The sequence below is a fragment of the Rattus rattus genome, chromosome 4, assembly GCF_011064425.1.
Source record: "Rattus rattus isolate New Zealand chromosome 4, Rrattus_CSIRO_v1, whole genome shotgun sequence".
NCBI classification, from domain to species: domain Eukaryota; kingdom Metazoa; phylum Chordata; class Mammalia; order Rodentia; family Muridae; genus Rattus; species Rattus rattus.
In genome coordinates, this window is record NC_046157.1 from 56,424,242 (window position 1) to 56,447,247 (window position 23,006).

General features: G+C 42.0%; 1 protein-coding gene across 1 annotated transcript in view; it reads left to right on the forward strand.

Moving 5' to 3' along the window:
- The first annotated feature begins 1,451 nt into the window (after positions 1–1,451).
- Positions 1,452–23,006, forward strand: part of Ltn1 (listerin E3 ubiquitin protein ligase 1) — a 54,443-nt gene continuing 32,888 nt past the window's right edge. Inside the window, exons 1-11 of the mRNA XM_032900483.1 lie at positions 1,452–1,586; positions 8,272–8,475; positions 9,858–9,956; positions 10,402–10,632; positions 11,303–11,355; positions 12,565–12,745; positions 15,387–15,560; positions 16,845–17,035; positions 18,224–18,359; positions 20,553–21,365; positions 21,578–21,619. Of these exons, the coding sequence (XP_032756374.1) occupies positions 1,452–1,586; positions 8,272–8,475; positions 9,858–9,956; positions 10,402–10,632; positions 11,303–11,355; positions 12,565–12,745; positions 15,387–15,560; positions 16,845–17,035; positions 18,224–18,359; positions 20,553–21,365; positions 21,578–21,619 (2,259 nt within the window). The remainder of the gene's footprint in view (positions 1,587–8,271; positions 8,476–9,857; positions 9,957–10,401; positions 10,633–11,302; positions 11,356–12,564; positions 12,746–15,386; positions 15,561–16,844; positions 17,036–18,223; positions 18,360–20,552; positions 21,366–21,577; positions 21,620–23,006) is intronic.

Here is a 23,006-nt window from a genome sequence, read left to right on the forward strand (position 1 = left end):
ATGGGTGCATGAGCACACACGCGCGCACACACACACACACACACACACACACACACATTTAAAATACATTTTTAAAAGATTTATTTATTATATATAAGTACACTGTAGCTGTCTTCAGACACACCAGAAGAGGGCAGCAGATCTCATTACAAATGGTTGAGAGCCACCATGTGGTTGCTGGGATTTGAACTCAGCACCTCTGGATGAGCAGTTAGTGCTCTTAACCGCTGAGCCATCTCTCCAGCCCTAAAATAAGTTTTTAAAATAAAAAACCCAATCTAAGTTCACATTCCTCTAGTGCCATATAATTTGATTCAAACAAAAGCCACACGTTATATTTGCAAGATCTGTCTTGGGTCCTTTAAAATGTTTTCTTCCCTAACTCCTGTCAATATATTTGTTAATGAAACCATTGGGGAGGGGTAGAATTTCCCACAGTCTGAATTCTTTGGACGTGCCAGTGTCATTTTATATGGTCCTCAGTATTCTGCAAATTGCTAGACTCGGCTTTGATTTTATTGTTATTTTTTTGCAAGAATACTTAATAGGTCTTGAATACTTTCTATTGTCTTACATCAAGGCACGTAATAATAGCTCACTGATAATCTTTCGATGTTCATAAATTTAGAGGATTTTGAGGGTATGCTGCTAGGGACTTAGCCAGACCTTTGTGTCTGTTAGGCAAGTACTCTACCGATGAGCTGCACCCAAAGTTTGATACTATCAATGTTTGTCAGATATTGTCTGCTTGGTTCTACTTACTATGGGTTATTTTCCACCTAACTAACAGTTGCCTCACTTTAGTATGGAAAACAGGGAGAGCTCAACAAAGAATATAGAGTAAAACAGTATCCAAATTCTAGGAGTCTTGTCAAACGCAGAATGATTCTCTAGTCATGGGCCTGAGATGAGTCTGTTTTTCATGCGGATGATCACATCACTTTCTTTACCTCTAGCATTCTCTCTTTTTTTTTTTTTTTAAGATTTGTTTATTTTATATGAGTACACTGTAGCTGTCTTCAGACACACCAGAAGAGGGCATCAGATCCCATTACAGATGATTGTGAGCCACCATGTGGCTGCTGGGAATGGAACTCAGGACCTCTGGAAGAGCAGTCAGTGCTCTTAACCATTGAGCCATCTCTCCAGCCCTACGTCTAGCATTCTTTAGCACAGTTGCTTCCATATCATTCTATTGCTACCTTGAGCGAGAATATAGCTGAAGTCACGTTCCCACACACTAGGTAGCAAATCTGTCCTCTACAAATACCTAAGACAGGTTTGGCGCCACGGGCTCAATGCTGGCTTCTTATTGGTTAGCCGTTACGCCACTCATGCAGGCGTGGCCTTCTTTGTTACGGTTCAGGCAGCAGGTGGTCAGAGTCCTGACAGGGAGGCGGGAGCGGAAGTGAAAGCCAAAAGGCTGGGAGGGCGAGGGGGAAGTGGCTACAATGAGTCCCCTTCCGGCGCGAGGGACCGGAAGTTGTGGTCCGGCGGTGTCAACTTCGCCTCTGCAGACTGAGACCCCGGCCGCCACCGCCACCATGGGCGGGAAGAACAAGCAGCGGACCAAGGGGAACCTGAGGGTGAGTTCCGTGATGGTCTCCCCGTGGCACATGTCCAGAGGGCCGTGAGGGAGTCGTGTGACCTCCCGGCGTGTGCGTCCCCGCGGGTGGAGAGGTCGTGGAGTTGGGACCCAAACGACGTTTCACGTTGGAGCTGTGAAACGGAGCGCGCATGGGGATGTGTCACCGGGGAACGGTGTCAGCGTGCACCCGGGCAGTCCCTGCCCAGGTGGCGGAGCTTGTGTAGGAAGGAGCTGTGGGAAGAAGCAAGCGTGGGCTTCATTTGCTCGGAAATGAACAGTAGCTCTCCCCGTCCCTCCTTGCCAAGGCCCGAGCCCGTAGGTGATATGCCTGGTGTCAGGTCGGTGTCGCCTATCCGGTCTCAGGCTTCAAGCTCGTCTCGCTTTTTCTGCTTCACTTTGGCCACCCTGAACTTGCCACGAACTTGGCCCGGCCTGACAGGCTCCGTATGGCCATATGTTAGGTGGCTGTAGATACCTCAATGCACCCTTCCTCCGGTAGCAGTCCCATTTTAATGTGGCTGTTCTCCGTGGTAACAACACTGCGTGCTGTGTAAATTACTGCCGTGCTTTATAAGCATTTTAAAGGCAGGTGTTTCTCTGCCGCCTTTATCCTAATGGATCTCACACACACACACACACACACACACACACACACACACACACACACACACAGTTCGGTTTTGTAGAACTGTTCCACCATTTCTGACTCAGTTAACTTTAGTGATTTCAGTATCAAAACATAACGATTACAGTAAGTTAATTACTATGTTAAATGCTTTTTTTGCACTTTTGGTTTAATTATCACAACATAAAAACTTTATTCAGTGTTTTAGAACAAGAATATTAGAATTAAAATCTGCATTTTTGTGTGGGAGGGAGGGAGAGAGAAAGAAAGAGAGAGAGAAAGAGAGAGAGAGAGATTGAATGATTCTTCGAATAGCCCTGAGAGACAGGGTTTCTCCCTGTAGCCCTGGCTGTGTTGGAACTCTGTAGACTAGCCTGGCCTTAAACTCCAAAGATCCTTCTGTCTCTGCCTTTGGAGTTTGGGGTTTCAAGACGTGTGCCACCACAACCGACCTTTTGTTTTGTTTTGTTTTGTTTGTTTTGAAGCCATTTGACTGTGTAACTCTGCCTGTGTGAGGCTCTGCCTTACCCGGAATTCAGCTGTGTAGGCAACCAGTATCTTGGAGAGACCACCTACTTTCCACTTCCTTGAGGGTATTGGGATTGAAAACATGTGCCAAGCCCAGAAATCTCCATATTTACTGAGCTGTTAATATTCGTTCACATTTCATTTTCATCTCTTAATTTATGCTGACCCTTAGGAGAGTTAATTTCAGTATTTAACACCCAAATTCTCCACCTTACATATTCTAAAAACAATGCCATTCTTCAAGTAACACTAGAAACTTTAACCATGTCCGCATATTGCAAGTACAATGTGTAGACTTACAATTTGTATTTCACTAACATACTATATATATATATATATATATATATATATATTTTTTTTTTTTTTTTCGAGTTGGGGACCAACCCAGGCCTTGGCGCTTTGCTAGGCAAGCGCTCTACCACTGAGCTAAATCCCCAACCCCTAACCTTTTATATTTTTAATTCTGTTTTTTTTTTTTATTTTGTTTTTTTTCGGACAATTTCTCTGTGTAGCCCTGGCTATCCTGGAAGTTGCTCACAGAGATTCGCTTGTCTCCGCCTCTCCAGTGCTGGGATTAAAGGTGTGCACCACCAAGACTGACTTACTGTTGTTTTTAGATAATAACATTTTTCAAAGCATTTATAGTTCAGTCATATATCACTTGTTCTCTTTGGCAGGGACTACATTAAAAGACACATTAAAACAAACAAACAAACAAAAAAAAAACACTTAAGGGAGTTGGAGAGATGGCTCAGCAGTTAGGAGCACTGACAGCTCTTACAGAGATCCTGAGTTCAATTCCCAGCAACCACATGATGGCTCACAACCATCTGTAATGGGACCCAGTGCTCTCTCTCTCTCGTCTGAAGACAGCTATAATGTACTCATATAAATAAAAATAAAATAAGTCTTAAAAAACCACTTAAAAGATACATTAAAGTCTTTTGATCTAGACAGTTTCCCATTTCCTGCATCCTAAATGAGTGTCTTTTGTGTCATAATAACTAGGAAGAGTTGGCCATTGGTTTGACTTATTTAGATTTGTGTAATTGTTTCCTTTTATCAATTCAGGGTAAGCCATTTTTGTATGATGCCGTTCTCAGTATATCATACCAGAAGTGTACAATACTTTATCCCCTTCAGGACAGGGCTTCTCTGTGTAGCTCCCATTATTTTGGAACAGCTCTGTAGACCAGGCTGTTTTTTTGTTGTTTTTTTTTTTTTCTTTATTAACTTTCTCAGAGGCATTTGTTTAATGTTGAGCATTGTAAAAATTATCTTTTTCCATTGGGTAATAAGAAATATGTGATGTAGTCTGGTTACATATACTTATGCCTAAAGGGTGTGAACACCCTTAGATGATTCTTGATGGGATCAATTATTACTATGGTACTTTCGAAACTTACTGTTGGTATCCCAAAGGATGCAAAGACTGAATTGCTTGCTCTTACCTCATTTTAAGGATGATCTGACTGAAGTTTAGAGAAGTTTATCTGCTTAAATTCATGTAGCTTGGAAGCTTCAGAGTTGGAACTTGAAATTTAGTCTTTTAAAATGTTATCTCATGGAGGGAGGCAGTAAGAAGACAACTTTCAGGAGCCCATTCTCTCCTTTCCCTTTTGTGGGTTCCCAGGATAGAAGTCCAGACTGTCTGCCAGCTTGCATGGCAAGTGCTTTTACCCTCTGACCCATCTTACTGGACCCAGACTTGAACTTAGTAGCATTCATTCAATAGAATGAATTTTGGGATTTTACTATGTAGTATAGCCTGCTCTGTGACTTCTTATGCAGCCTATGCTGGCCTCAAACTTGTGATCTTCTTGTTTGAGCCTCTTTAGTACTGGGGTTGCAGCCTTGTGCCACTAACATGGCTGGGCTAAGTGCTCCTCTCTCCTTTGTTTGGAAACTGGGTCTCGTATGTATCAGTCAGGCTGGATTTGATCTCATTATATAGCTGAGTCTGGCCCTAACATTCTGATTCTCCTCCCCTCCTCCCCTCCCAGTGCTGATTGTGGGATTACAGGTTAGTACCACCACATAGCTTCTGATCGCTATTCTTTTTTTTTTTTTTTTAATTTATTTATTTTATGTATGTGAGCACACTGTTACTGTCTTCAAACACACCAGAAGAGGGCATTGGACCCTATTACAGATGGTTGTGAGCCACCATGTGGTTGCTGGGAATTGAACTCAGGACCTCTGGAAGAGCAGTCAGTGCTCTTAACCACTGAGCCATCTCTCCAGCCCCTGATCGCTATTCTTGAAGTATCAGTTCAAAGGCAGGCACAGAGTTGTAGGAAAATACTATGGTGTGAAGCAGTTCTGAGACAGGCATGAGTGCGTGGATGGAAAGAGTTCCAGAGAACAGAAGCGAGCCCTGATTGGTGTGAGGGAGGAGCACATTGCAAACACAAGTGTCCTGAATGATGAATAGGAATTTGTCAGCCATTGGAGAGGAAGGAAGGGCTTTGAGATGGAGAGAAGATTATGTGAAGTCTAAACTATGAAAGAACATAGACCATACTTGGGAAACCTTGAGTTGAATTTCGCATACTGAATAATGGGAGAGGGTGTCAGAACCTGTAGGAAAGGCTATGGCAAGCAATTCTGTAGGTGGCCCACTGCTGTGCATGGCTGTGATGGGTGCACTCAGATGCAGGGTCCTCCTGCATCCCACGCTTCTGTGCTGCTGATATGCCTTGCCTGCCACTATTAAATAAAAACAATTTCCTATAACTCCTTAGGCCTTATTGACCTATGATTTAAACCATTGCCTTAAATTTATTATGAATGTAAAAATGCTTCAAAAGACGTGATCAATTATCCTGATAAGGTATTAAAAACTAAGAACAGGGTTGGGGATTTAGCTCAGCAGAGCGCTTGCTAGCAAGCGCAAGGCCTGGGTTCGGTCCCCAGTCGAAAAAAAAAAAAAAAAAAAAAACCCCCAAAAAAAACCAAAAAAAATTCCCCACTTCCAATTTTTTTCTTTTCTTTTTTCTGCTTCGTCTATGTGTGCCTGAGTTTTCTCTCTTTTTTTTCTTTTTTCTTTTTTCCCCCTCCCTGAATAGCAAGAGAGTTAAATTGCCAGAGTCATCAGCGTTTGGCCCCAATTGCGGACTTGATGCCTTCCTCTGGAATCTAACTGTCGTGGTGGGACCATGACAAGAAAGGAAGGATGAGGGCAGGGAGAGAGCAGGATGAGTAGTAGTAGTAAAGGAACCTGAAAAGTTGAAGACAGGTGAGGGAAGATCTTAAACCATGGACTCAAAATCACTGACTCAGAAAGCCTCAGAGAACCCAGGTACAAAGGACGGACAGATGTGGGTAGAGTTTGTGAGGGCTGCCAAACGTAGAATAAGGTTCTGAAGTGTGCGCGCATCCAGTGTGTTTTGATCTTCTCAGCACTAGGGTGACGTGTATGTGTAACCACACCAGGCTTCTTTGTCTGGGTTCTGGGGCTCAAACCTAGGACCTCAGGCTTAGGGGGAGGAAAAGTCCTTTAAAGACTAGATTGTCATTCTTGCCCAGGGGCCTGTTTGTGTGTGTGTGTGTGTGTGTGTGTGTGTGTGTGTGTGTGTGTGTGTGTGTGTGTGTGTGTGTTGAGACAGGGGTTCTTCGTATAAATCTGGCTGACTTGAAATGTCTCCTGGAGTCCATGCTGGCCTCAGATCCACTTGCCTCTGCCTCCTGAGTGCTGTGTGCCACCACTGTCCAGCTTGCCTACTAATCTTAATATTTTAAAAGAGTGCTTATTATATATTTATTTGTGTATGTGCATGAGCATGCCTGCCTATGTGCACTGGTGGAGAGATCAGAGGACAATCAGTTCCCTTCTTTCACCATGTGGGTCTTAGGATGTAACTTAGGTCCTCAGGCTTGGCATAACGTTCCTTTCCCTCCTGTGCCACTTCGCTTGGCCCTTAGGTTTGTAATTTTTGTTTGGCTATGGGTATAGGTGTGTCTAATTTGCAAGGTCAGAATAGTAACTATTTTATATCTAGTGTAGACTTTGAATAAGACACAGGTTAAGGGAATGTTTTAAACGGGAAGCTGATGGCTAACATTTCCTCATGCTTGTGGTGATCAGCATCAGATCTCAGGTTCAGGTTCAGTGGTTTGGTAGGAGGAGTTTGTGTTCTGCGGCTCTCTGTTCGCTTGCTTGTTTTTGAGGCAGGGTTTCTTCTTGTAGCCCTGGCTGTCCTAGAACTCTCTCTGTACACCAGGTTGGACTTGAACTCAGAGATCCACCTGCCTCTTGGTTGATAGTGACTAATTTCTTTGAATAGCTCAAATATTTTCTCATTGGCATTAAGTCTCCTAATTCTTAGACTAGAAGACATACTATGTCAAAACACTGACCACGATTTAACACACACACAAAAAAAATGGACTTTTAAAAGGGTTTAATTGCATGTGCTTTCATGTTTGGGAATGTGCACATGTGACTGCAAGAGCCCTCAAAGGGCAGAAGACAGGGCTTCAGATCCCGGGAGTTGGAGTTACAGGCAGTTGTGAGCAGCCCACTGAAGCTGTTCTCCAAGAACAAACACTGCTCTTAACTGCTGAGGCATCACTGTAGGTTGAGAATGTGTCTCTTGTCTTGATCATTACATTGATTTTTGTGTGTATTATACTAATTTTAGGCTTCCAATATGTGGAAATGAGTTTATTTGTTCTCTAAGAATTCAGTCTAGCAGAATATGGTGTTAGGTCTTAGTATGATGAACAAAATTTGTTGGGTGAATAAAAAGACTGGACCTATTTATTAGTTTACATCATTATAAGATATATGTGTAAGCAGATACTGTATATGGAAATTAAAATTTTCATAAGCAAATGTATATTTTGTTCTTTAGACTTTTCATTCTTTTTCTTTAATATGTGCCCATTATATTGATATCATCAGCCACTAATGGGTTGTAACTATAGTTTTCAAAACCTTGTTTTGATGCAGTGGTGATATATGATGCCTATATTCCTAGCATCTGGGAGACTAAAGGAGGAGAGTCAGAAGTTCCAATATCATCACTACACGAGACTCTACAAAAATCAAGAGTTGTTCTTATGTTTAGGAAACTAGAATTATTGTGAGAACATTTTTTGATAGTCTGTTATGACAAAATATTCATCTCCAGGGAACATTGCAGGCTAGCGTCAAAAAGCAGCCCAAAGTTCTGAATATACTTGTGCAGAAGTTAAAGAATTAATTTCTTTATATAGTTCAAATATTTGTTTTCTCTTTAACAACAGATCCCCAACTTTTAGAACTATATTTTTTTTTTCTTTTTTTTTTTTTTTTTTTTTTTTTTTTCGAGCTGGGGACTGAACCCAGGGGCCTTTATGCGCCAGGCAGGCAAGCCTACCGATGAGCTAAACCCCAACCCCTAGAACTATATTTTTATATTATAAATATAAGTCAAAATACTGTGGTTCAAAGAGAATATTTTTTAAAAAAGTTTATTTGTAATTAATGTATGTGTGAGAATGTGTTCTGACTTTTTTTTTTTGCTTTGTTTTGCTTTCTTATCAGCCTTCAAACAGTGGCCGAGCTGCAGAACTCCTTGCCAAAGAGCAGGGAACAGTCCCTGGATTTATTGGTTTTGGAACATCTCACAGTGACCTGGGCTACGTTCCTGCTATTCAAGGCGCAGAAGACATAGATAGTCTTGTAGATTCTGATTTCCGAATGGTGCTGCGGAAACTTTCCAAAAAAGATGTTACAACAAAATTAAAGGCGAGTTTTCTCATTTTCACAAAAACAGTAACTAAGAATGGAGTTTTATTAGAATAAATGTTAGGTATATTTGAAATAAAATTGTGTAGTGATTTATCAGTAGTTTTTTTTTTTTTTTTTTTTTTTTCGAGTGGGGACCGAACCCAGGGCCTTTGGCGCTTGCTAGGCAAGCGCTCTACCACTGAGCTAAATCCCCAACCCTTATCAGTAGTTCTTTTTACAGTTGTAATTTTTGACACATAAGTTCAGTTGACACTTACCTTTTGGGTTACAAATTAGTTTGTTGCTCTGAAATGTTTTGAACCACATTTCGGAATCTTGGCTATATAGTTATTCATGGTAGGGAAATATAAGTTTTAAAAGATTGTTTTAGTTATGTTTAGGATTTTGCTAGGTAGCTCTTGCTGTCCTGGAATTTGATATGTAGACCAAGCTGTCCTTAAATTTGTGGCCTGCCTTTGCCTCCTGAGGGCTGGAATTACAGGTTCAAGCCACCACACCTATCTCTCTCTCTCTCTCTCTCTCTCTCTCTCTCTCTCTCTCTCTCTGTGTGTGTGTGTGTGTGTGTGTGTGTGTGTTTTGCCTGAATGTATGGGCACCGTGTCCATGTGTGGCCAAGAGACAGGAGAAGTAGTTGGCTCTTCTGGACCTGGAGTTGTGGCTGTGAGTCATTATGTGGGTGCCTAGAACTGAACCTGGGATCCCTGGGAAGAAGCCGGTGCTGCTGACTGCTGAGCTCATTTTTATTACTCGTATTGATTTACTCCTAGTTTTTGAGATGCAGCGCTGTGATATTGCTGAGCTAGTCTGAGGTTTCTGGGCTTACGTAATCTTCCTCAGCTTCTGGGTAGCTGATGCCATGCTCAGCTCTGTCCTTTGAATATTTGTTTGGTTGTTTGTTTGCTTGTTTATTTTTTGAGACAAGTTTTCTCTGTGTGACCCTGGCTGTCTCGAATTCACTGTGTAGACAGGCTGGCTGTGAACTCAGAGATCTGCCTGTCTTTGCCTCCCAAGGGCTGGAATTAAAGGCCTGCCCCACTACCATGTTTGTTTTCTTTGTTTATGGTAAAGTCTAAAAGTGAAAGGTTAGGATTCTGCTTTGGAGGACTGTGAAAGAATTTCTCATGTTTCCTTGTGGCACAGACAGAAATGATGCATTCTCCTTTTTTTTTTTTTTTTTTTTTTGGTTCTTTTTTTTCGAGCTGGGGACCAACCCAGGGCCTTGTGCTTCCTAGGCAAGCGCTCTACCACTGAGCCAAATCCCAACCCCGCATTCTCCTTTTAAATAAAGTAGATTAAGTTCCCAGAAAATCAGTAGGTCGACGACTGCTGACAGAGACATGACAACTCTTTTAATCCTTGATGATATTAATTATTTTCAGGCAATGCAAGAATTTGGAACTATGTGCACAGAGAGAGACACAGAAGCTGTAAAAGGGGTTCTTCCGTACTGGCCAAGAATCTTCTGCAAAATCTCCCTTGTAAGCATTAGAGTTTATGAACCTGTTTCTGCTTAAACAATTTATTTCTGGAGAGGGTTTGCCCTCTGTATTCTACAGAAGATTGAATGGGTTCCTTCTATTACTCTGCCTTTGAACCTATCTTGGATACAATCTTACTGGGTAGGAGGAGAAAGGAAAAATTATATCACATGAAATTATTTTACATGATTGCCAGTAAAGAAACCTTAAGTCTGCACTATTTTAAAGCAAGTTTTTTTCTTTTTCTCTTTCTCTTTTTTTCTGGCTTGTAATTGAATTCAGGGCATTGTTAGCTTAAAAAGTGTGCTCCACTGCTGAGTTTTCCCTCTAGCCTGTCAAAAGTTATTATTTGACTTTATACACAGATGAATTACCACTGTGAGGCATTGTAGAATATTTACAAATATTAGTATTTGTTCTTAACCCACATTTCTGTTTTCAATAGGATCATGACCGCAGGGTTCGAGAAGCGACGCAACAAGCTTTTGAAAAACTTATCCTTAAAGTAAAGAAGCACTTAGCTCCATATTTAAAAAGTGTAATGGGATATTGGCTAATGGCTCAGTGTGATACATATCCACCAGCTGCAACTGCAGCGAAAGATGCCTTTGAAGCCGCTTTCCCTCCAAGCAAGCAACCTGAAGCCATAGTGTTTTGTAAGGAAGAAATTACAACTGTGAGTTTTTGGAATTATTCTGTACCTGTGTTTCTCAGTTGTCTAAGGGCTCTCAGGCATCCAGTGGTAGCTCTTTTACCTGCTCTGATAAATGTGTCAAGAAGAAACAAAGTGTGTCTCTCTTCTCATACACAATCAACATAAAGGATATCTGTAACCTCCAAAGGTATCGAGGGGCTGGCAAGATGGCTCAGTGGGTAAATATCCTGAATTGAATACCTGACTTTGTTCCTTACAGTCCTCAAAGGTATATAGAGAGAACTGACTCCACAGCTGTCCCCTGACCTGCACGCCCGCACAATATGTGTTCTCTGTGGGCCCCGGATGGGAAAGGAAAGCAAACCCTCATCTGTCTCTCAGATTGATTGGCTGATCATCCACTGTACTGCTGTAGTGAGAATAATGGCTAATTAGTAGCTACAGATATTTAAAGGAAAGTTTCTTTAGATGGGAATTCATCATGAAGTACCGTCTGCATCATAGTTCCACAATGCAGGGAATACATCAGAAGAGAAAAATGGGCACAATCTACACCTGATAGTTTGATGCTGACAAGTGCTAGTCTGCGGGTTAAGGGCATGAGAATATTGAGTAGAGGTGGATTTTCCTACATCTGATTACCAGTGTCAGTTCCATAAAATCTCAAGGCTTTGGTGGTTTTCTCCTTCAGGTACTACAGGACCATCTTTTGAAAGAAACTCCCGATACGCTCAGTGACCCTCAGTAAGTTACAGTGTCTCTAAGTAATGTACACTAGGCATTTACTTTGTTGGTTTGCATGTATAATTTCAATATGGCCTATTTTGAGAAGGAATTCCCAATGCAGGTGAAATTACCTCAGAGAATGCTGCATGGTGCCTTCCTGAACTTTGGCTAGCTGTTAAATTTGAATTTTATGAGATACATATGTAGTTTTATTAGAAAGAATTTTACTGTTTTTCTTTCTTTCTTTTTTTGGGTTTTTCAAGACAGGGTTTTTCTTTGTAGCCCTGGTTGTCCTAGAACCTAGTCTAGAGGGTAGACTCCGCCTCCAGAGCACTGGGATTAAAGGCCTGCACTGCCACCTTCTAGTTCATTTTTGTTATTTTTTTTAAGATTTATTTATTTATTTATTATATAGAAGTACACTGTAGCTGTCTTTAGACACACCAGAAGAGGTCATCAGATTTCATTACGGATGGTTGTGAGCCACCATGTGGTTGTTGGGAATTGAACTCAGGACCTCTGGAAGAGCAGACAGTGCTCTTAACCACTGAGCCATCTCTCCAGCCCCTGTTATTTTATTTATTTATTTTTAAATTAACCTTTTGGCAGTCATGGCAGAAACTATTTTAAGGTCTGGTATACTCGAAGATATTATTAAAATAGTTCTGTAAAAAGAGTAATAAGAAAGTTTTATTTATCTTTACTGTTGTGTTGTGACCAAGTTTTTAAGCTCCATCGAGGGGAGTCGTCGGATGCCTCATTGCTATTCCTAGAGTTGCAGGGCGCCTGCTGCGCAGAGAGCATTGTGCTCGTCCAATTGCTCCCTGCTGCTGGCCTTGCCTTTGCTTTCACCTTGCGTTAGTTGCAGAGTGTGATTCAATTCTACCTGTGGGCCGGCCAGATGGCTCAGGGGCACATGCACTTGGTGTCAGTCCCAGCAACCCAAATTCAGTCCCTAAGACCTGATTTCCAACTCTCTCATGCACACATGTGTGCACTCACACATGCACGCTCACCATGTCGTGGACACATAGGCACACATGCTAAGTACATGTGACATAGCGTTCTATGAGTTTTGAAAGGGGTTTGTGGTGGGGGAAAAGATACAGAAATTAGGTAGCTGGTAGAAAGTTAATAAAGCATGTATAAATAAAGAAAACAATATAGAGGTGCCAAATGTGTAGCTTGCCTTTTCTGTGCTCTAACTTGTTTATCTCTCACATTTAGAACTGTCCCAGAGGAAGAGAGAGAGGCTAAATTCCATAGAGTTGTAACATGCTCTTTATTGGCCCTGAAGAGATTGCTCTGCTTCTTACCTAACAATGAGCTCGATTCTCTGGAGGAGAAATTTAGATCGCTGTTATCGCAGAATAAGTTTTGGAAGTACGGAAAGCACAGTGTGCCTCAGGTACGCTACTAGCTTCCATTTTAAGGCTTCTTTCTGTACTGATCGGCTGCATTCATGCTCATGGCTATTGTTTGTGTTTATAGTCGCGCAAACCCGTCCCTGTGGTTGGTCCCTCAGGGCTCACTTGCTTGTATCAGACTGGAGCTGTGTTCACTCCTTTGTTGTTGAACTGACATCCGTGCTTTACTAGGTCTGTCTGTCACTTTCTTATGTAGTTGGCGTCTGTGTCCTGCGTGCTGTCATTAACAACATGCACCATTACGGCCAGCTCTCTTTACATTCTCTTAATGGCAGTATGGTCTGTTCCTTAGTGTTTTCACACATTCATGAGTCCTGCTTAAAATTTATTAGGATTCTTAAATCTGTGAATCACGATATTTAATTGCCTCTGAAATTCTCAGATGTTGCCTTCAGATATTTCCCTCATTTCGTTCTTTGAGATTGCAAGTAATTATAGATTAAATGTCTGTGTTCTACTTTGTATGTCTCATGTGTTTTTCAGTTTTCTCTCTGTGTGAATAAGTTCTTTTATTCAGTTTTCTACTTCACTGATTGTGTTTAATCTACTTGTTCCAGCCCATCCATACTACTGAAACAAAACAGCCTAGGTTGGTTAATTCAAAAAAGGTAGAAATACATGGTCTCACAGGTATTGAGGTTGGCTAAGACTCAATGGAGGGGCTAAAGATGGCTCAGTGGTTTAGGGCTCTTGTTGCTTTTGCAGAGGATCTGGGTTTGATTTCCACCAGTCACATAATAGCACACAACCATGGGTAACTCTCACTCTAGGGGATCTACCACCTCTTATAGGCTCCACCCTTAACTTGTGGCCCCTACTTCTTGCATCAGGTATTGCATGGTGCACATACATCAGTGCAGGCAAAACGCTCATACTGTAAAATAAAATAACTCTGAAAGTACTTGTTAAAAGACTAGATACAGGGGTTGGGGATTTAGCTCAGTGGTAGAGCGCTTGCCTAGCAAGCGCAAGGCCCTGGGTTTGGTTCCCAGCTCCGAAAAAAAAAGAAAAATGAAGAAAAAAAAAAAAAAAGAAAAAAGAAAAAGACTAGATACATATTTTAGCAGATCTTCTATTAGGGATATTTTTTCAAAGGTGAGTTGTTATAGCTAAGGTATTACTGCTGTGAACAGACACCATGACCAAGGCAACTCTCATACGGACAACATTTAATTAGGGCTGGCTTACAGGGTCAGAGGTTCAGTCCATTAGCATCCAGACAGAAGTATGGCAGCGTCCAGGCAGGCATGGTGCAGGAGGAGCTGAGTTCTACATCTTCATCTGCTGGCTGCTGGGAGATGGCCGACTCCCACGTGGTTAGGAGGAGGGTCTTAATGCCCACACCCACAGTGACACACTTCCTCCAACAAGGCCACATCTCCAAATAATGGAGCCAAGCCTATTCAAGCTACACAGAGGTTTATGCTTCAAAGATGGGTTCTCGTCACCATACCCTTACCTGTTGGAGGACATGGAAGCGGGCAGCCTTGCTCCATCGAGCCCTCTGTGCAGTTACTGTCTTACCGCTCTGTTTTACTGGTGCTTTTGTTTGCTTTGTTTTATTTTGTTTTTGTTTTTGAGACAGCCTCCCCACGTAACTGGAATTTTCTGTAGTTCTGGGCTTGAACTCCCAGAGATCCACCTGCCTCTGCATCCTGAGTACTGGGACTAAAGACATTGCCACTATGTTGAGCTTTCTTTTGTTAACTTTTTTAAAGATTTATTTATTAATTATATATAAGTACACTGTAGCTGTCTTCAGACACACCAGAAGAGGACACCAGATCTCATTACAGATGGCTGTGAGCCACCATATGGTTGCTGGGATTTGAACTCAGGACCTCTGGAAGAGCAGTCAGTGCTCTTAACCACTGAGCCATCTCTCCAGCCCTCTTTTGTTAATTTTTAGTTGCATTTATGAAGGTAATGTGCTCAAGACCTAATTATTTCTATATAGCAATTAAGTTTTAGCATGTGAACTGAGTTAGTGGGAAACATTAGATGTAACATTTCCCCCTACCCCCCTTGAGCTTTAAATTTAAATGTATTAGATTAATACATTTTTGTTTGCGGAATTATGCTTTTTCAGATCTACGGTCTACTATCTTGAAAAAGAATAGAACACTTTGTTGTTGTTGTTTGTATCGTTAAGACTGAGTTTCTATGTGTAGCACAGGTTGTTCTGTGGTTTGATCTGTAGACCAGGCAGTGTGAACTCACAGAGATCTGCCTGCCTCTGCCTCCCGAATGCTGGAATTAGGCTCTTTAGATAAGCACTTTTAATGAAGTTTGTAGATGATTAATTTTAAATCTTGTATTTTGCTATGCTTGCTTTTCTTTGTGTTCATTGTGGCTAATGTTTGAATAGTTTGAAACTCCATTTGAAGGGTTCTGCTATTAAATAGGGTTTCTATTAAAAATTATATCTTTGCCTTGCTGATCCCGAGTGTCAGGTTTTCAGGTTGTTATGTTTTAAGATGTAAAGGTTATTTTTATATAGTGCCTTCAGTTATGCCAGGAGGAAATTGTGAGCATTCAGTGCTATGGCATTCAGTGCTGCCATAGTTAATTGTGTCAAGTGTCTTTAGGCTTGCATTTCATTCCACTTTCCTGTTCTTTCAGGTCCGCTCAGCGTATTTTGAATTAGTTTCTGCTTTGTGCCAGCATGTACCCCAGGTGATGAAAGAGGAAGCTGCCAAAGTGAGCCCGTCTGTCCTGCTCAGCATTGATGACAGTGACCCTGTGGTCTGCCCGGCTCTCTGGGAAGCTGTGCTCTACACGCTGACAACTGTTGAGGTGTGTAAAGGAGGCACCCTTCCCTAAATGCCACATGAGAGAGAGTGCATTATGTTGTCCTATCTAATAAAACTCCCTGGAAAAATGCTAAAATTTGTTCAATGTGCTGGACTGGGCGTGAATGGCACAAGTGTTATGCTCCCTTCCAGACACCTTCTTCCTTCCTTGTCTTTCCTTCCCCCAGTTTGTTGTTTTTGTTGTTGTTGTTTGTTGTTTGTTGTTGTTGTTGTTGTTGTTGCTATTGTTTGAGATAGGGTCTCTGTACATAGTCCTGGCTGTCCTGGATCCCGGAACATACTCTGTAGACCAAGGTGCCCTCTAACTCACTGGCATCCACCTCCAGAGTGCAGAGATTAAAGGCATGTGATGCCACATTTGGCTTTTTTTTTTTTTAAACATTCATGTACTTTTTCACATTGAGGATTTTGGATCTCCCTGGGGAAGCACAGCGATATTGAGTGGTCTCAGTGTGCAGAAGTGTTTAAGTTCCGCTTGCTTGGTTATTGTGCCTCTGGAAGGATTTCTCAGTCAGATGTTTATTTCTTTAAGAAAGCAGTTTTTCTAGAAATGTTTTCAATAATCTTCCGTTAGCATAGCAAATACGTGATTGTTAAATGTACCATTTAATGTTTGGAGGGTTTTTTTTGTTTTGTTTTTTGTTTGTTTTTTGTTTTATTTTCAGAGCTGAGGGCCGAAACCAGGGCCTTGCGCTTGCTAGGCAAGTGCTCTACCACTGAGCTAAATCCCTAACTAACCCCTTATTTTTTAAATTAAAATAAAATATTTTAACTGGTAAGGCATTAAAATCTCTCACTACAATTAGAAAAATATTTTAAGACAGGGTCTCTCTGTCATTCTGGCTGGCTTGGAACTCAGATGAGGCTGACCTTGAACTCACAGAGACTCCTTGCTTCTGCTTCCTGGGTCTGGAGTTGAAGATGTGCCTTATCCTGCCTGGCCTGATTTTTGTTTTTTTAGAGGCAGATCTTGCTCCATCGCAATAGCTGTGTGGGCAGCCTGTGTATGAAGCCTCCCAAGTGTTGGGCACATCCAGGTGCTCTGCCACTCCCTGCTTGATTCTCATTCTTGAGATTTGCTTTCTGGTATCTGTGAAACACATTTACCTTTTTTTCTTTTTCTTTTTTCTTTTTTTCGGAGCTGGGGACCGAACCCAGGGACTTGCGCTTGCTAGGCAAGCGCTCTACCACTGAGCTAAATCCCCAACCCCACATTTACCATTTTTAATTAATTACTATTATAATTTTTTCTTTTTTTTTTGTTTAGGACTGTTGGTTTCATGTAAATGCCAAAAAAAGTGTGTTTCCCAAGCTGATGGCCATGATCCGTGATGGTGGCCGGGGCCTTGCTGCTGTTATTTATCCTTATCTCTTACCGTTCATCAGCAAACTCCCTCAGTCCATCACAGAGCCGAAGCTGGACTTCTTCAAAAACTTTCTCACCTCTCTAGTTACCGGGTAAGCAAACACATTTCTTTTTACTTTAAAGATTATGTTTATCATTTATTGTGTGTATCACAGGATATGTATGCATGTACACACGCACATGTGCACGTGTGTCATTGTGTGTGTATGCATGTATGTATGTATGCATGTATGTATCTATGAGGTTTGGGGTTCGGGCTGTAGGAACCTCTCCTGTCTTTGTCATGTAGGACCTAGGGATTGGACTTGTGTATTCAGAGTTTGTGAAAAGTGCTATGACTCACTGAGCCATCTTGCCAGCCTAAATCCTATTTTTAAAAGGAAAAGGAATTTTTCTTGCTTTTATTTTCGTAGTTTTCCTTCTTGTTTGAATTTCACCATTTTTTTTTCTTCTGTTTGTTAAACACTTAAAGCTTTCAGAGAGATGGGAATGAGGGAGCAAGGCAGAGTGCTACAGTGCTGTGTAGGCTGCACTGGGCTCAGAAGAGCCTCAGGCCTCACTGTCAGCCTCTTAGGTGGCTGGGACTATGGGACATGGATTGTAGCCAACTCCCTTCTTTTTGTGAAAACTGTCAAAGCTTTTGTGGCAGTATCCAGTACAAAGATAAATTCAGTTAAAAGTGTCTAGATGGAAATAGACCATATTCTAAATGAGTCATAGTATTTTTATATTGTCAGATCTAGATGCCCAAATTCATGTTAGAGCTGTTAAGGACTTGAGATGTGGCTCACCTGCTTAGAAGCATGGGTAAGGTCCTAGGTCCCATACTCAGGTTCCAAAAAGTTACTTCTGTTTAACACTTTAAAATGTCTACCGCATTTGTCATTCAATGAATGACATGTATACTTTATTATGATCAATTATGATAATTAATAATTACAACTAAGTATTGTGATTAATAATTAAATATTAATTGGTAATTAATTATAGGTTGCATTTTAAGTGTCACAATCTCTTTCATGTTTCATCTTTCATATTTACAGATTGATTGACACATAAGCAGGAAATATGTCTTACCTTAGGTTTGAAAATAAGTTCTTTCTTTTTCTAATTCTTGACTTTCACAGTCTTCACAGCCGTAATATTCGGTTGCTCTTAGTTTTTAGTTCGAAGAATCTAATGTTAAGGTCTTTACTCAGTGCGACTCCTTCTTCCTGCTGTGTGTAGATCGGAGCTCTTCTTTTCTTCTGGGAGAGTAACCCTCGGTTATTATTGCCTAGGCTGTCAACAGAGAGGACCAGATCGAGCTCTGCTGAGTGCTCAGCGGTCATTGCGGCGTTTTTCGAGTGCTTACGGTTTATAATGCAGCAGAACCTAGGTGAGGAGGAGATGGTGCAGATGCTCATCGGTGAGCAGGTACGTTTGCACGCCATCCGTGCTGTGCACCCTTCGGCAGTTAGCCTCCCAAAGGCTTTCACTTTGAAATTTACAAATTGAATAGTACATTTCTGACTGTATAAATAACAATTCTGTACTGTCAGTTGTTATTGTAATACCCATATACTAATTACCACATCCTGTCTCTGGATTTAAATCCCTGACTTCTTTAGAAAGAGACAGTGCAAAACAGAAGTGGCTTGGTGCTTTTGGCGATGTGTAGTGAGGTTTCAGTTATTCAGTAATAATACTCTTGTTATTTCTAAAGTGCTCATACGCATTTACGCCTTTATGAATTTGACTCTGAGATCCGTGAGAGAGCAGGCTCTATGATTATAGAAGCCTGTATATTTGATATTATCTTAGATATATATTCTCTCTCTCTCTCTCTCTCTCTCTCTTTCTCTCTCTCTCTCTCTCTGGTTTTTCGAGACAGAGTTTCTTTGTGTAGCCCTGGCTGCCCTGGAACTAGCGCTATAGTCCAGGCTGGCCTTGGACTCAGAGTTCAGCCTGCCTCTGCTGTGCTGGGATTAAAGGTATGTGCCACCACTGTCCAGCTGTCTCTCACTCTGTCAAAGATTTTGTGGGTATTTGTGGGGTGTGAGTATAGGCACCTGATGGTCTAGATGAAGGATTCGGGTCCCCTGGAGCTGGAGTTAGAGGTGGTTGTGAAGTAGCTGTAATTGGTGCTGGGAACTGAACTCCAGTCATCTACACAAGCAGTATATACTTTCAGCTACTGAGCCATCTCTCTAGCTCCAATACCATCTCTTATCTGCCTGCCTGCCTTTCTTCCTTTCTTCTTTTATCTCCCTCTCTCCCTCCCTCCCTCCTTCGCTTCTTTCCTTCCTTCTCTCTGGGTTTTGAGACGGTTTCTCTGTAGTCCTGTCAGTCCTGGAGCTCTGTAGAGCAGTCTGTCTGTCAGTCCTGGAGCTCTGTAGAGCAGTCTGTCTGTCAGTCCTGGAGCTCTGTAGAGCAGTCTGTCTGTCAGTCCTGGAGCTCTGTAGAGCAGTCTGTCTGTCAGTCCTGGAGCTCTGTAGAGCAGTCTGTCTGTCAGTCCTGGAGCTCTGTAGAGCAGTCTGTCTGTCAGTCCTGGAGCTCTGTAGAGCAGTCTGTCAGTCCTGGAGCTCTGTAGAGCAGTCTGTCAGTCCTGGAGCTCTGTAGAGCAGTCTGTCTGTCAGTCCTGGAGCTCTGTAGAGCAGTCTGTCAGTCCTGGAGCTCTGTAGAGCAGTCTGTCAGTCCTGGAGCTCTGTAGAGCAGTCTGTCAGTCCTGGAGCTCTGTAGAGCAGTCTGTCTGTCAGTCCTGGAGCTCTGTAGAGCAGTCTGTCAGTCCTGGAGCTCTGTAGAGCAGTCTGTCAGTCCTGGAGCTCTGTAGAGCAGTCTGGCTCCATCTCTCGCCTTTCTCATTCAGGAAAGATATTCTAAGTCTTCGGTGCCTAAGTGCTCCAATTAGTTTTCACATGATTTATAGTTTATTATTTATACAAGGTCTCATGTAGCCCAGCCTAGCCATCAGCTTCCTGTGTAGCCAAACTATATATGTTAAGGAAGCCGAGTGATCCCACTTCCCAAGGCTAGAATTACAGGCATACACCACTTCATCTGGCATGCTTCTAATCTTGTATGCTTTTTGTATCTTTTAATTAAGTGAGGAAAATGCAAAACCTGATCTTAGAAAATACAAAGAAAACTGGATTGTGAATTATGGCTGAGTATATCATAAAGTTGAGGTGGAATAGAGTGAAAGTGTCAACTTTTTTGAATGAGTGGAAAATAGTTACAGTTTTCAGATGTATGAGGGGAAAAAGTTATTACCAAATAGGAGGAGAGAGAAAGTGTGTATGTGTGCGTTCGTGTTGAAGTGTGTGTGAATGCCAGAGGATGACGTCTTGTGTCATTTCTCAGGACTCCGCTCCTTTTGCTTTTTGAAGAAGGCTTGAAATGCACAGATTTGTGTGCTGCCAGTGAACCCAAGCATCTGGTCTGATTGGCTTTTTTTTTTTTTCCCTTAACATAGATTTTGGGGATTGAACTGAGGTCTACATCCTTGCTTGGCATGCACGGTACAGCCTGGGTCATCTCCCAGGTCCTCAAATAGGACACTTTATAGAGCTTTAACCTTGTTTAAACTCTCTTGAAAACAAAATTAAAAGTTTGTACCTTCTCTTTCAGTTGATCCCATTTATTGATATAGTTCTCAAAGACTCAGGACTGCAACACGGGCCGCTGTTTAACCATTTAGCAGACACATTGAGTTCTTGGGAAGCCAAAGCAGATGTAGAACAAGACGCCGAAACTGTTTACAACCTGGAGAAGGTTCTGCTAAGTTTCTGGGAAAGGCTGTCAGAGATCTGCATTGAGAAGATCAGTGAGCCAGAAGCAGACGTGAAGTCTGTCTTGGGTGTATCTAACCTAGTAGGGATCCTTCAGAAACCAGAGAGCTCACTGAAGTCAAGCAGAAAGAGGAATGGCAAGGTCAGGTTTGTCATCGATACACCTGAAGCTCCTAAGGGGACTGAAAAATGTGTGTCTTCAGAAGGAGAGAACAGCGAAGGCTCTGAAGGAGGAGGGACTGGGTCTTCTCCCAGTTACAAATCTTCAGACGTAGTATCTCCTCTAAGGAAAAAACCTCTGGAAGACTTAGTCTGTAAACTTGCAGAGGTGAGCATTAGCTTTGTCAATGAGCAGAAGTCAGAGCAACACCTGCAGTTTCTCTCCACACTGCTTGATTCCTTCTCCTCAGGCCAAGTGTTTAAAATTCTCCTTGGTGACAAACAGAAGAATGTTGTCAAAGCCAAACCTCTGGAAATAACCAAACTTGCAGAAAAGAACCCTGCAGTTCAGTTCTTATATCATAAATTGATAGGCTGGCTAAATGACAGCCAGAAGGAAGACGGGGGCTTCCTGGTGGACATCTTGTATAGTGCTCTCCGATGCTGTGACAGTGGTGTGGAGAGGAAGGAAGTCTTGGATGATCTAACTCAGGTATGACTCAGCTAACGTTTCAAACGTTTTTAGGATGCGCGATAAGGATGAGCATGCAGCTGTTAGCGTTCCGGACTGGGCTCTGAGCGTCAGTTTGAAGACAGCATGCTCTCCCTGCTGGCTGGCCTGCAGCTTTTGGATGCGGGGAGCTTCAGTCATGTTTTCAAAGCTTGTGCCTTTGTCCTGTAACTTTGTCACTTTGCCTTTTTCAGGAGGACCTGAAGTGGAGCTCTCTCCTCCGGGTCATTGAAAAGGTATTTTACACCGCTATCCCTTCCCTTTCTTTCTTTTTCTATTTCTGTGTGCAGATCTAGACATTAAAACCACAGTCCTACTCTCATGCTGACTGGAGTCAGGTGTGAGAGAGCACATTCTGACTGTTGTCAGTTCTAATGAGAAACCGATCTGAGAGGCCAGCTGGTTTCTTAGCTGATGATGCAGCCTTGAGTGCAGTACAGTATTCTAAAGGGCTGTGAGGTTTCTTCTGCTCCCCGTGGTCTAAAGTTAAGCAAGCGATTCTAGCTCTGACTGCACACCTCTGCACACACCCTTTTTCCTGTCTGGAGGGCTGTGCAGGATGCGAGAATGTTTCAGCCTTGTGCACTTTACCACTTGATTACATAAGAAAACTGATAATAAAGGAACCAGATGAAGTCAAAGGATGCAATTCAGAAAAATTTAAAAAGGCCTTAGTATTCTTTTCTTTTTGCTTTTTTTTTCCTTTCTTTTTCTCGGAGCTGGGGACTGAACCCAGGGACCTTGTGCTTGCTAGGCAAGCACTCTACCACTGAGCTAAATCCCCAACCCCTAGTATTCTTTTCTAATGGTGATTTTTAAATGGCATAACTAAATTCTCAACTGTAGATGTTTTTGATGAACTTAAAAAGACCTCCTCCTAGAGTGTATTTTACTGATTTTTCTATTTCACATGAATTTGTGTTTTTCTTGTGCTTTTTTTTTTTAAGGTGGTAGTCATAAATACAAGACAAAATCAGTTATCCTAGTAATTTCTTTCCTTTTTTTCCTCTTTGCTCTACTGGGGATTGAACCTAGAGCCTCCGACATGCTTAGCAAGCCTCTGTCACTGAGCTATGCTTCAGTCCCATTGTATGTCTAGTAGACAGCAGAGATGATCAAGTATACTCACACTGTTGCTTAATTTTCCAAACTTTTTTTATTTTGCGAAAGTACATTATGGTTGTTAGGGAAGCTCAAAGGTAGAGCACTTGCCAAGTGTGTTTGGAGTCCCAGGTTTGATTTGTACCAGTACAAAAAATGAAAAATTAAGTAGACGAACTCCTTTCACTTGTGTTTATAGAATGCCCAGTTTCACCAGTTGGTTTACCTTTTACAAAATGTAAGTGTGGACTGGTTTTTTTTTTTTTTTTTAACTGTTTACTGAGAATTATAGCTTCCAGGCACACAGTTTCTTTGGTTCGATCAGTATTCTGTAAGCAAGCTCTATGAAGAGCTCAAGGGGCTGCTTGAGAAGCCTTGAGTCAGAACAGGGAGAGTCACCCATAAAGACTCACTGGGTAATGGTGCCTGCTGAGCCTTGCAGCCTGAGCTCCAGCCCAGCAACTCACACGGTTGAGGAAAGAACCAACTCTTGCAGTTTGTCTTGTGATCTTCGTACTTGAG